Source organism: Podarcis gaigeae (genome assembly GCF_964106915.1).
Source record: "Podarcis gaigeae genome assembly, chromosome: 3".
Lineage (NCBI taxonomy): Eukaryota > Metazoa > Chordata > Lepidosauria > Squamata > Lacertidae > Podarcis > Podarcis gaigeae.
The window spans coordinates 85673760-85686521 of NC_139680.1; the positions used below are offsets into that span (position 1 = coordinate 85673760).

The 12762-nt window shown below is 43.8% G+C and overlaps 1 protein-coding gene across 1 annotated transcript in view; it reads left to right on the forward strand.

The window, feature by feature from the left end:
* The first annotated feature begins 10644 nt into the window (after positions 1-10644).
* The window catches only part of GLP1R (glucagon like peptide 1 receptor), a 97493-nt gene continuing 95375 nt past the window's right edge, over positions 10645-12762 (forward strand). Inside the window, exon 1 of the mRNA XM_083732580.1 lies at positions 10645-11201. Within this exon, the coding sequence (XP_083588706.1) occupies positions 11112-11201 (90 nt within the window). The 5' untranslated portion in view covers positions 10645-11111. The remainder of the gene's footprint in view (positions 11202-12762) is intronic.

The following is a 12762-nucleotide window of genomic DNA, read 5'->3' on the forward strand; positions in this document are numbered from 1 at the left end:
TCTAGTTTTGTGTTTTGATTTCCCCAGCTTTCCACTTACTTTTTTATTGTTAGTGGAACATATTAGCCTAGTTAACAAAAGAATTATGTTATATTTAGATTTAGGAGCCCACACATTGGGAAGATCAGTGGAACTAAACTGGCACAAATCCAGGTACCCTATTTTGACTTTTTTGTGAATCAGACTGCCTATCAGAAACTGTTGAATGGATATAAATCGTTCCCATAATACAAATTGTTAATCGTTTTTTTTCTCTGAAAAAGACAAACCACTTACACCAACATGCTTCTTTTTAAGCAAATTTTTGCAGCATTAAAGACAATGGAATTAAATAAAATGAAGTTAAAGAAACGGTGGCTTAAGTGAGCTATTCATCACAGTCAACATAAACAGGATAATGGTTGATATTGCAATATATTTGATTGGGGAGATTTCCTTCTCAGGGACTGCCCCCACCCTCTCTGCCACTACTTTCAGATGTGCTTACTGGAGATCAAACGCTAACAGTACTTGGCCCAGCAAAAGTATTGTGCATACCTTTGATAGTCAACAAGAAACATTTCATTCTAACCCTGGAAGAACTTTCAGATACCAGAATGCTTGCCAGTTATAAATACTTGTAGGTAAATGCTATTCATTTGTCATTTGGATCCTTTGAGTTTGCTTTGAAGTTGGTTTGGTGATACAAACTGTGTGTGTGTATTTTAAGTTCCAGTAAATATAGAACCAAACACAGCCTAATCTAAAGCCAAGAGTCACATATTTATTGGGGTGTGTGTGGAGAGAGTTCTTATTCATTCTGAGATCAATAATGATTTCTCTCTTCTGGTTAGTAAAAAAGAAAAAAAAAAGGATTTTGTTCACAGCACTGTGAGGACACAGAGTTTAAATACTGTAATAATCATTAAGTGACCAGGTAAGATGAGACATTTATTATTAATCCTAATGCAGAGTTTGTTCAGAATTCACCTCTCAGAGTCCTAGGGCAGAAGAAATCATTGACTATGCCGCCAGGGTTTGCAAGTCAAGTGGCTGATTGTCATTGCATTCAAGCACCTGTTCACTTCAGTCAAAGAAACAAGCAGTAAGTAGGATGCTTACTCCACGGGAAGCCAATTGCAGCTGGTACGTCTTTCAATATACTTGCGGTTCACCTTTAATATATAAAAGCAGCCTGACAGGCAGAAGTAATATCCAACCCCCCTCTGGAATCTAACCAAACTATATCAGATGTGGTTATGCAAAGTTGTGAAACAGCCAACCAGGTAACGTGTCACTATGCTCTGAGGTTTAGGCTCGTCATGCAAAGAAACTGCTCTTTAATGTTGAACACTGGAAAAGATACAGGGAATCTTCACAGGATGGGTGCCTGGTAGGGGAGATAGAAAAGCCCCCTTGTCTGACATCCCGGAGGACTGCTGCAAGTTGATGTAGACACTACTGAATTAGATGGATGTTAGGAACATATTAGAAGAGGACATAAATCCACAGGTTTCTAAGACTTCCCTTTTTCAGATATCCTGCTGCCCCAAAATGGCCCTAAACTATGCCAGTTCTGGAGGTGGCCTGGTAATTTCCCACCCATTGGAATCAATGGGAGGGTGGGTGGGGACCCCCAGACGAAAAAAATTCCAAAAGCACAGACTCTTCTTACCTTCCAGCCAGGCTGCCATGAACATTTGGGGCTTTGGGTCTGGCACTGGATAGGTAACAGCCTTATACAGAGTCAGATCATTGGAACACCCAGCTCAGTATTGTCCACACTGACTGGCAGTGGCTCTCCAGGGTTTCAGGCAGGGTTCTTCCCCATCCCTACCTTGAGACACAAGGGTTTTAACCAGGGACCTTCTGCATGCAAGGCAGATGGGATGCTCTACCAATGGAGTCCAGTCCTTCCCCAAGGAATCCCCTCCCTCCTGTTAGAATTGCTCAGTACGTTGTAGGAGAAGCTTGTGAGAGTGAATATGAGCTGACTTGCTATGGACTTTAGGAAATGGGAACAGTATATATTTCTTACTGAGATAAGTACTGAGATATTATCATGCAAACAGGATTCTCCTGAGTGTGAAGCATTATATTTCTAAAACAGCACCATCTACACACAAGGAGAAATATGCAAGCTTAGGGGACTCCTCAATGCTCGCTGAAGTACACACTTTTAAAAATAAGGGGGGGGGAGAGGAAAGAACCACCAAAACAACCCACTGAGGAACGAGCAAGATTGTTGCATGGGAGATGTGTGCTTGGAATGCAGTATCCTGGAACAGGGCATGGCTGGCTGGAACCCTGAACATTTTGTTGCAGTCTCTACTTGTTTTTGTAGAGCACTGAATTATTACTGCTGCCAGGCAAACATCACCTGGCCATAAAGGAAAAATGTTCTGACTTCATTTCTGATATACAGATTTCAGATCTCTAAATGGTTCCCCCCTGCCCCCAGCTTGAAGTAATGTGCTCCGTGGCTCATAAGTCTTGGTTTCTAAACCAGGTGCAATAGCATTTAGTGAGCTCAGGGGGCTCCTCTGTTTCTGTTTCCAATTGTCTCTGTAAGAAATGAACTTAAACACATCTATCTGCTACTGCTACAAATGTCAGATTTTAAGTATCCTAAGAGGTTTCCCCCCACTTATCAACAGCAAATCAAGTACCCCTTGGAGCCCCAAAGAATTGTAATTTATCAAGACCCTTGGCTGTCCTTTCTGATGTTGTTCTGGGCAACACCTTCCCAAAACTCAATTTAAAGCTGCTCTTAAAAGTGGAGTACAGATTTCCCTATAGTAAAAAGTCATCTGGTATAATCTCCTTGGAGGTTTTCACAAGGTTCTGCAAGTCACAGATGCAGGAGTTATTTATGGCATTTTCTACTTGAGTAAAGCAAGGTAAATGTGCAACTTCTTTGTATTTGATAGGTCACATAGAAAGTGTCACGTCACTTTCTGGAAAGCTTTTGCCGCAATACCTGGGTCCAACCCTTTTAAACTCTGCTCTAACCAGAAACATGGATGACTGCAAAACTACGGGCTGACATAAATGTTGCATTTAAAAAAATGAGGGAAAGGATGTATGTTTACCATATTGCACCAAGAATTTTTCTAAGTGGTTCACAAATAACAATGTGGTGCACAACGCTTAATTTAAAATTATGCACAATAATTCCAAAATCAATAGAAACAGCAGACAAAAGCAATGGCAATGCCAAAGCTCCAAAATTATCAGGTAAAATAAAATGGAAAAGGAACAGCAAAATAAATAGGGCTTTACTTCAACCGTGTAAATAAGCCTACAAATGTGTTTTTTTATGAGCCTGTGATTCCATGCTGGCTGCAGAGAGGAGAATTTTTTTTTTTTTTTTTGCAGCAGGATGGAAATGCAGGATCTTGGCCTCTATGAAGGCTAGTGGAAAACATTGTCTTTTAGCAAAAATGCTGGTAGGGGAGGGACAGAAGTGAGGGATGGGATTCCCTTCCTCCACAGCCTGCACAGAAACCAAGCATACTGGTAAAGTAGGGATAGAGATCCAGCCCTCCTCCATGTAGCAAGTCTTAGTTTCAATTCCTGGGATCTCCAGTCTCTGTGTGTGCATCAATAATACTGGGCTAGATGGTCAAATAGTCTGAACTGCTATAAGACAGTTCCTTATTTTAAATGAACAATTTGGGGCCTTATTTTATGGAGGCCCATAGCTCAGTGGTAGAGCACCTGCTGTGCATACAGAAGGTCCCATATTCAATCCCTTGCATCTCTAGGCAAGGCTGGGGGAAGCCCCTGCCCAAAAACCTAGATGGCCACTGCCAGTTAATGTAGACTACACTGAACTAGCCCCTTCATGGATCACTGCCTTGCCGTGGCAAAGGGGCTTGAATAACTCAGAGAAGCTATGAGCTATGCTGTGCAGGGCCACCCAAGATGGACAGGTCATAGTGGAGAGTTTTGACCAAATGTGATCCACCTGGAGCAGGAACTGGCAAGCCACTCCAGTATCGCTGCCAAGAAAACTCCATGGACAAAGACAACAGGCATATAAAGGTTATGACGACCTCATGAGAAGAGAAGACTCCCTGGAAAAGACCCTGATGTTGGGAAAGATTGAGGGCACAAGGAGAAGGGGACGACAGAGGACGGGATGGTTGGACAGTGTTCTCGAAGCTACAAACATGAGTCTGACCAAACTGCGGGAGGCAGTGGAAGACAGGAGTGCCTGGCGTGCTCTGGTCCATGGGGTCACGAAGAGTCAGACACGACTAAACGACTAAACAACAACAACAACACACTGAACTAGATAGTTGCCTATTGCTACTAAGAGGTGTTAAATACAGTGGTACTTCGGGTTAAAAACTTAATTCGTTCCAGAGGTCCATTCTTAACCTGAAACTGTTCTTAACCTGAGGTACCACTTTAGCTAACGGGGCCTCCCGCTGCCGCCGCCACGTGATTTCTGTTCTCATCCTGAAGCAAAGTTCTTAACCCAAGGTACTATTTCTGGGTTAGCGGAGTCTGTAACATGAAGTGTCTGCAACCCGAGGTACCACTGTATAAGGCTGCTTTACTCCCTTATGCATAAACCAGCACCATGGTTGCACACTCTTCCCTCAGATACCTCTTCCCCTCCTTTCAGCATGTACTAGCTTTGGTGTGCAGATCCCGGCTTACATCAAACCAGAGCTCCCCATAACATCCATAATGTTGTTTAACAAACTAGATTAGTCAGGACTGGGTCTCTCTCTGATCTGATCCTGGCTTCTAATCCTGTCTTACTAACTGACATTGATACAGAGTTTCCCAAGTTGGACAGCATGGGGAACTGTGGTTTCATGCAAGCTAGGGCCGCCACACTGAAGCCAGTACAATGATTGGGGGATGAAAGAGAAAATCGGAGGAGAGTTCATCTGTGGTTCCATAAACCATGATTTACGAAGCTCTGGATAAATATCTGAACATAGTAAATGGTTGTCCCGATTATCAGATTCACTATGATGGCAAAATTAGTACAGTGGTACCTCAGGTTACATACGCTTCAGGTTACAGACTCCGCTAACCCAGAAATAGTATCTCGGGTTAAGAACTTTGCTTCAGGATGAGAACAGAAATTGTGCTCCGGCGGTGCAGCAGCAGCAAGAGGCCCCATTAGCTAAAGTGGTGCTTCAGGTTAAGAACAGTTTCAGGTTAAGTACGGATCTTTGGAATGAATTAAATACTTAACCTGAGGTACCACTATATCAGAATTAAATATGGCATTATTTATCAAGCAAAGTTATCTTAGACTTTAGAATATTTAACCTGTAAATTAGTTGCTTTGTTTCAGAAACATCTTTTTCTAGAAACTGCTTTGCCAGTTGTTTCTCAGTGAAAGGAAGTAACTTCTCCCTTGTCAGTTAATAGTCAGAGCAATGGCTTCTTCTTGCCATAAATCACGGGAATCCTGAATTAATCCAATAATCTGCTCAAGGAGGAAAATATTGCTGCTATCTCAACATATTGGATAATACTTCTTAAAATAAATTAGGACTAGAACACCTCTCTTTTTTCGAATTTCAGCGAGCAGCATCCAGTCAAAGTCCCATTGACTTAAATAGTAGACAATTAAGCACATGCTTTTAAGATTCAATGGGAGTTAAAAATCAATGGAAGGTTAAAATGTTTAACTTCTGCTGGATTGTGCTCAGTTAGCACTTGGGCACTCTTTAGTTAACTTTCTACATCAAAGGCAATATATTTAAGAATAAGCACACTGACCGAATCTCTGCAGTTAAGTTGTTCTTATCCTTACACTGCCTCTGATGTGGGAAGCGGAATTAAGCTTTTCAGCAATGACACATTGGTCAATTGATGAAGTTAAGAGAAACCGAAAACATACTCCCACCACAGCTGAAATGCCTTTCATCAATGCCTCCCACAATTTGCTAAATTGCTCGATGTTCTCCTTGCATCCACAGAGAAGTGCCCTGTGTTATTCTGGTCATTAAGAATAACTGACTTGAGCCTGTTTTCTGCTATTAGATAATGGCTATTTGATAGCTATAATTAAAGTGTAGCATTTCTATTTGATCTTTCTAAATGTGCTTTTGATTAACTTAAACCACATTGCCCCAGAGAATAGCCAGAAGATTGCATGATTCTACTACTCTGTTAAAGCTAAGCAGCGCTCTTTAACCTGTGTGGAAGTCCCACTTGCTCCACACTTCCTGAAGGACAAGTGGAATATGTATAATAAATAATAATAATATACTTCTGTACCATAAACAGTTTTCAGATACCGAGGCTCATGGGAGGAAAAACCAGCAGTTCACATTACATTATATTCATTTCAGATAAAGAGAGCAGCAGCCACAGTGTGGACTAAACCAGACATTTTACAGTCGGGTCCATGATCGGATCTCCCAGCAATTTTATTTGTAGCGACATGCAGCTGGGGAGGGCTGTGGATTTTATTGGGAGTCTTGGGGCCATGAAATGGGGGTTAATTCCTCCTTTCCCTTGCTATTTCCCCAATCTAAAGCACCTCCTGAAGTGCTAAAAATGCACTCAGCCAGGATGGTCAACATTTTAACCGTTTGCCACTAAAAATGTTGCACATTGTTCTACAGTGCACCTTATGTGGTGCCTTTTCCTGATATGTGCCCTGCTTCTGAAGTTTTCACCATTGTTGGTACTTCCTTAAATAAGTCCTGACTATACCGACATGTTTAGGAGACAAGCATCTTGCAATATTCTTCACTCTTGCTATGCACTTAATTCTCTATCACAGCCTGTATCACTTTACAAAATGTGCCGAAGCTGACCTTGTATTATTTAATAATGCCTGTTGGTGTACAGCGTCTGCCTACCTCTCTCTAGAAAGGGGAATGTGTCATTTCTGACCTTTGACAACCTCTGTACCTTGCCAACTCATGGAGATGTTTTAAGGTCCCAATGAGTAATAGCCAGGTAGGCAGACTGTTAGGCTGCAGAGCAGTTCTAGCAGGAAGCCTCGTTGAACTCAATGGGACTTACCTCTGAGTTGAAATCATCTGGTAGTGTTTATCTACTATATTATATCCCACCTCTTCTCCAAAGTAGCATAGCTGGTTCCTCCCTACAACCTGTGAGAGATGTTAGGCTGCAAGAATGTGATCAGCCCAAGACCACTAAGTGAAGTTTGCAGGCAAGTTGGGATTTGGAATCAGGCTCATTGGCCCCCTTGGCTGGGGCTGGTGGAAGCTGGGAGTCCAATATCAGGAGGGCCACAAGTTAGAAAACCCTGATCTAAGATGTACTTCTAGATGACATGCCCCTCCATCCCCAAATGAGCAGGAAGCACACATTTAAAATAGCCCAGGGAGCGCAGGGGGGAAAATTTGGAACAGAGAACATGTTCCCTACTTCTCTACTCTCAACTGCCCACACTCAGTGCCATAACAGCTACCAGAACACCAACTCCTTTGCTTCCTATTCAACCTCCAGTAATGGTACTGAGGGACCTAGGGAAACTGCAGACAGGACACACCATTGGAGCTCTCAGTCCCCAAGGTTCCAGTGAACCCTGAACATGGTTATTCTAAAGTTGATATATTCATTGTTAAACAAATATGTCAATTTTATCACCACTTGTTTCAACTGAAATGACACATACAAGGTTGCAGTAAAGAACCCGAATATTATGTTTCCATGCTGTGCTTTAGATTTGAATACTCCCATCAGAACTGATGTAAGGGTCAAACTAATTTAATTGAGTTGATTCAATGCAATATTCTGGATAGGCTGCATTATCATCATTGTATGTCAACTTGTTCCATCCCTTTCAGATACACATCTCAACAAACAAAACAATATAATTGTCTGTTTTCTCTCCGTGCAAAAAAAAGTCAGGTTTTGTTGATATTTAATGGTGAATGCATTCTGCAAACAATTACTTGATATTTTACTTTTGCAGACTTAGGAGACTGTTCTTAAAAAGTGTCAGGAAGTCTCTGCTGAGAGCTGTTTCACACATTATGTATGATGGTGACATTTGTCGCTGTGGTTGGGGCAAGAAGCTAATCCTGCTTCCCTAGGGGCAGTTATCTGTAGAAAACACTCTTTGCCACAGAGATATATGGCACATATATAGTTATATAAAAGCATTTCTAAACAACTTTTCATTTCATTTCACTTTTAATTTGTATATCGCCTTTCTATATTATTATACACAAGGCAGTTTACAACAACAAAATATACATAATAATAATAATATAATAATAATTTTTTATTTATACCCCGCCCTCCCCAGCCAAGGCCGGGCTCAGAGCGGCTTACAAGCAATAATAAAAACAAGATGAATGGTTACAACTTAAAAACAAAAATAAAATACATTAAAATAATGGAACATTAAAATATTAAAATGTAGCCTCATCGCAGGAGGAGAAGGAAAAGAAAGGGGGGGGGGAAAGAGAGAGAGAGGGAGGGAATCAAATTGGCTCCAAGCCAAAGGCCAGGCGGAACAACTCTGTCTTACAGGCCCTGCGGAAAGAAATCAGATCCTGCAGGGCCCTGGTCTCATGAGGCAGAGCGTTCCACCAGGCCGGAGCCAGAGTTGAAAAGGCCCTGGCTCTGGTTGAAGCCAATCTAACTTCTTTAGGGCCTGGGACCACTAGGGTGTTGAAAGATCACACACCTTATAATAATCTGATTCAATACAAAAGTCATAACAAAAACATAACTTTCAAATAGACAACTTATGTCAAATAAAATTCAATAACCCATTAGAATATAATAACACACAATAAAATTAACTCTCAATATCATCAAATAACAATTAAGCAGGACTTCACTCTTAACGATTACAGTAATTACTAACTAAAATCAATAAAAATAGCAGCAAGTCACAGTGCATAAATAACATAAAACTTAAAAAAATGTAAAAGATTAACCATATAATACTTAAAAATCCCTAAGTAGTATACTTACATTAAAATATAATATAATATGCACGTGGATGATAAAAAATGCACATGTAAGCATTTTATATTTAAAAATATTTAATATGTTGTGTTTGCTGTTTTTCACTGAAAGATAGTTTGATGACTGAAGTCCATTTAATAGCAGACACTGCAGTGATTTATATGGTGAAAAGCTCCATGAGTTCAAACTAAGCATCCTGATGAGTGGATCCATTTTTTAAAGAAGTAAAAATGGACATTCCATAGCTATAATTCATGTGTGGCAGTTCAACCATTGAGATTTGCTGAGGTTTTTTGTGGGTGATGCATGAGAGTTGCTTAGGGTGATGCATGAGAGTTGCTTAGGACCTTTGGGTGATGCATGAGAGTTGCTTAGGGCCTTGTCTGTTGCAACAGCTCATTTATGGAACTCCCTGCCTAGGACAACTGCGCAACAATGCAGTCATCAACTCAACATGCACCTGTTTACCTCGATCTTTGGGACCTGTGAACAGAATGAGGAGGCACATTTTAAAGTGAAGTAATACACATTACCACCTAAAGGAATGGGTGTGCATAAGAACATTAAGTCCAGCATCTAAAATTATCTAACTGAGTTTCAGTCCCCACCATTTCTATATCCAGGAGAGCAGACATGGGGTGGGTAGACTTCAGACTTTTGGGCTCTACTTTGTTTTCTGTTTTTGCTTTAAACCAGAAACCCCTTTACAGTATATCCTTTTTTCAAAACCATTCCTGATGCACCTAACTCCACCCCTGAGTTTTGAACAATATAAACATATAAGAGCCATTAGATTGAGCCAAAGGCCAATCTAATGATCCTGATCCAGGATCGTGGATCTAATGATCAGATGACTATGGAAAGCCTACCAAAAAAAGCCTTGCATGCAACAGTGAACATGTTACGCTAGCTATAGTGACTATCTTCCATGAATCTGTCTAAGCCCCTCTGAAAACCACCCAAGTTGGTGGCCAACATCTTATGGGAGCAAATGCCACGGTTTTAACAATGCTGTGTGAAGAAGTACAGTGGTACCTCAGGTTACATATGCTTCAGGTTACATACGCTTCAGGTTACAGACTCTGCTAACCCAAAAATAGTGCTGCAGGTTAAGAACTTTGCTTCAGGATGAGAACAAAAACTTGTGCTCCGGCGGTGTGGCAGCAGCAGAAGGCCCCATTAGCTAAAGTGGTGATTCAGGTTAAGAAAAGTTTCAGGTTAAGTACAGACCTCTGGAACGAATTAAGTACTTAACCTGTATTTCTATCTGTCCTGAAACTTCACCAGCTCCCCTGGAAGGCCCCAAGCTCTAACATAACGAAGGAGAAATGTTACTCTATTTTCTCCGCATCGTATTTACGCACCTTTACCATGTTCCCCTTACTCCCAAATATTCCTCATATGGAAAGCAACTTTTGTTTGTGGCTTGTGAGACGTTTGCTCCAGATCCCTTATACAGTAGTGGCAATCCTCTGTAGGTCTACTCAGAAGAAGCAGGCAGCGGTTGACCGTGTGACCCAAGCGGCACTGTCAGATTAGCAGGAGAAACGGACCCTGCTTCCCAGCAAGGCTGCACTCTTTCCAATCGCGCCTAAAAGTACAACCCAAAACGGGGCACGTGGGTCCCAAGGTCGCACTTCCTCCCGGGTCTCCGCGATCTCGAGAACCAACGAGCAGATGGAAAGCTTTTTCCGAGGCGAAAAGCCAGCGGCGGGGAAACACCTTGTTTTCGGTGCCCAAGGGGTAGCCATGGCACGATGATCCACCCCGCGGGAAAAGGACGGGTAGCGCGAAGTAACAAGCCCGGGGCAGCGTCTGCGATCACGTGGCGGCGAGGGACGCGCGCTTGTGAGGCGTTTGCCCGCCAGGGCAGCCGCGCAGGGGGCGCCTCGCGGCTGTGCCGCATTTCCTGGCCGTCCGAACTCCGGCTGGGGGCGCGTCCTGCGTCTGGACGCGATTGGCTGGCGAGGCGCGCGCGGGGGCTGAGCTCCGCGCCGAGGCGGCCCCCTCGCCCAGCTTACAAATGCCGCCAAGCCCGCGCGCCAAACTTCACTCCAACTCCGCCGCTGGGCGCTCTCGCGCTCTCCTCGTCGCGCGCCTGAGGTGGCCTCTCGCCCCTGCCTGCCTCTGCGCTTGCTCTGGCCGAGGCGGCTGCCGGGGCTTGCGCTTCTTGGGGCAACTCCGGCGGCAGAGACATGCCTCCGTCGTCGGCGCCGGCTGCTCCCTGGAAAAGCTTCACTCTGGCTTTGCTCTTAGTCACCGGCGGAGCGACTCCCTCGAGGCGGGTGAGTCGTGTCGGGGAGGAGGGCGCGGGGCGAAGGCGAGGAGGGGCTGAGCGCTATAACCGAGGGCGCTTGGCCGGGTTGCAGCTTGGCTGCTACTACTACTACTACTACTACTACTACTCGACGGGGTTTGCTTGTCTTTGCTCGGCTTTCCCTCCGCGGTCTTGCCCCGAGCAGTGGCGTAGCGTGGGTTGTCAGCACCCGGGGCAAGGCAAGTAATTTGCGCCCCCTAACCCGTGGATTTGCGCCCCCCTAACCCCCAGATGTTGCGCCCGGTGCGGCTGGCCTCCCCTGCACCCCCCACGCTACGCCACTGGCCCCGAGCGAGTGCGAGAGGAAGAAGTGTCTGTGTGTGGGGGCGGGGGGGAGAAGCACCATTTGCCCCGAGACACAGCGCTAGGGCTGCCGGCGTCGATCCCTCTCGCTCCCACCCCCAGCTAGCAAAATCAGGAAGCGTCATCTTTTGAGCCACTTTCTCGGACAACTCCCTTGTCTTCAGGCAGTTCGGTCTGCGAGGGCAGAGGAGCTCGACGTAGTTGGATTTCTTGGCAGTTAACCATTCTCCCTTCCGCCGCTTTCCTCCTTCCGCAGGCCAAGGGCAGCCGGGCTATGCTGCATATATCTGAGCAATAGGTGGGTTGCTGGGGGAGTTCCGTTATGAAGCTGGCGAGGTTGCAACCACCATCAAAAGTTTATACGATCTACACAGTTTTTTTGTTTCTTTTTCTAAATCATTGCTTACCAATTGGCTGTTTGCAACCGGTATCGCAAAGCAGCATTCAGAAACTGAGTGTTCCACTGGTCAAAGACGCGCTCATCTCAAAATCTTGACAATATAATAGACCCATGCCTGGCACAGGGATGAAAAGGGGGCCCGACTTCTCCTAGAGTACCGGCGGACTGATTTCTCTGGGTGTCAGGCGCTCCTAAACAAAAGCCACTTGATCCCAGCTGAAGCATTTCTGCTATAGTTCACTCTGGAACTGTTTCCTACAGCCTTACAAGCACAACTCTGCCTCTTGGTGTCTGCTGTTGTGTGTGGCATTACTTTGAGAAGACTATTGAGGGTGGGATGCTCAGATTAGCTGGCCATAAATCGGGCTGTGTCAGGGACTTGGTTGGAATTAAGTGAACTTGCAAAGACAGCTTCAGTTTGTATATAGGCTACTCAAGCAGCATCTGCATTGGGGTATACAGTACCCATATACTGTATGAATGAATTGAATGAATTTTTATTACTTCGGTCACAGACCAGTTCCAGCCCACATACAATATCAAGGAAGTCATAAAACATGATAGGGATACATTTGAATTTGCAATTAGGTATAACAGGGGCAATACAGATATAGCAACAGTTTAAAAATACATACATTAAAACTTAGTCACTGTCATATAACCTAAAATTATCATTTAGGGCCTTAATCATTATGATAGCATAGCTTGTTTCCTAAGTTTTATGGCAACTGCACAGAATTTTGCTACCCTTAATGTGATCTAAGGATCCTTGTCCTCTACCAGGGATTTTAGATAAGTACCCATGTATATTGTTTGGGACTGTGTT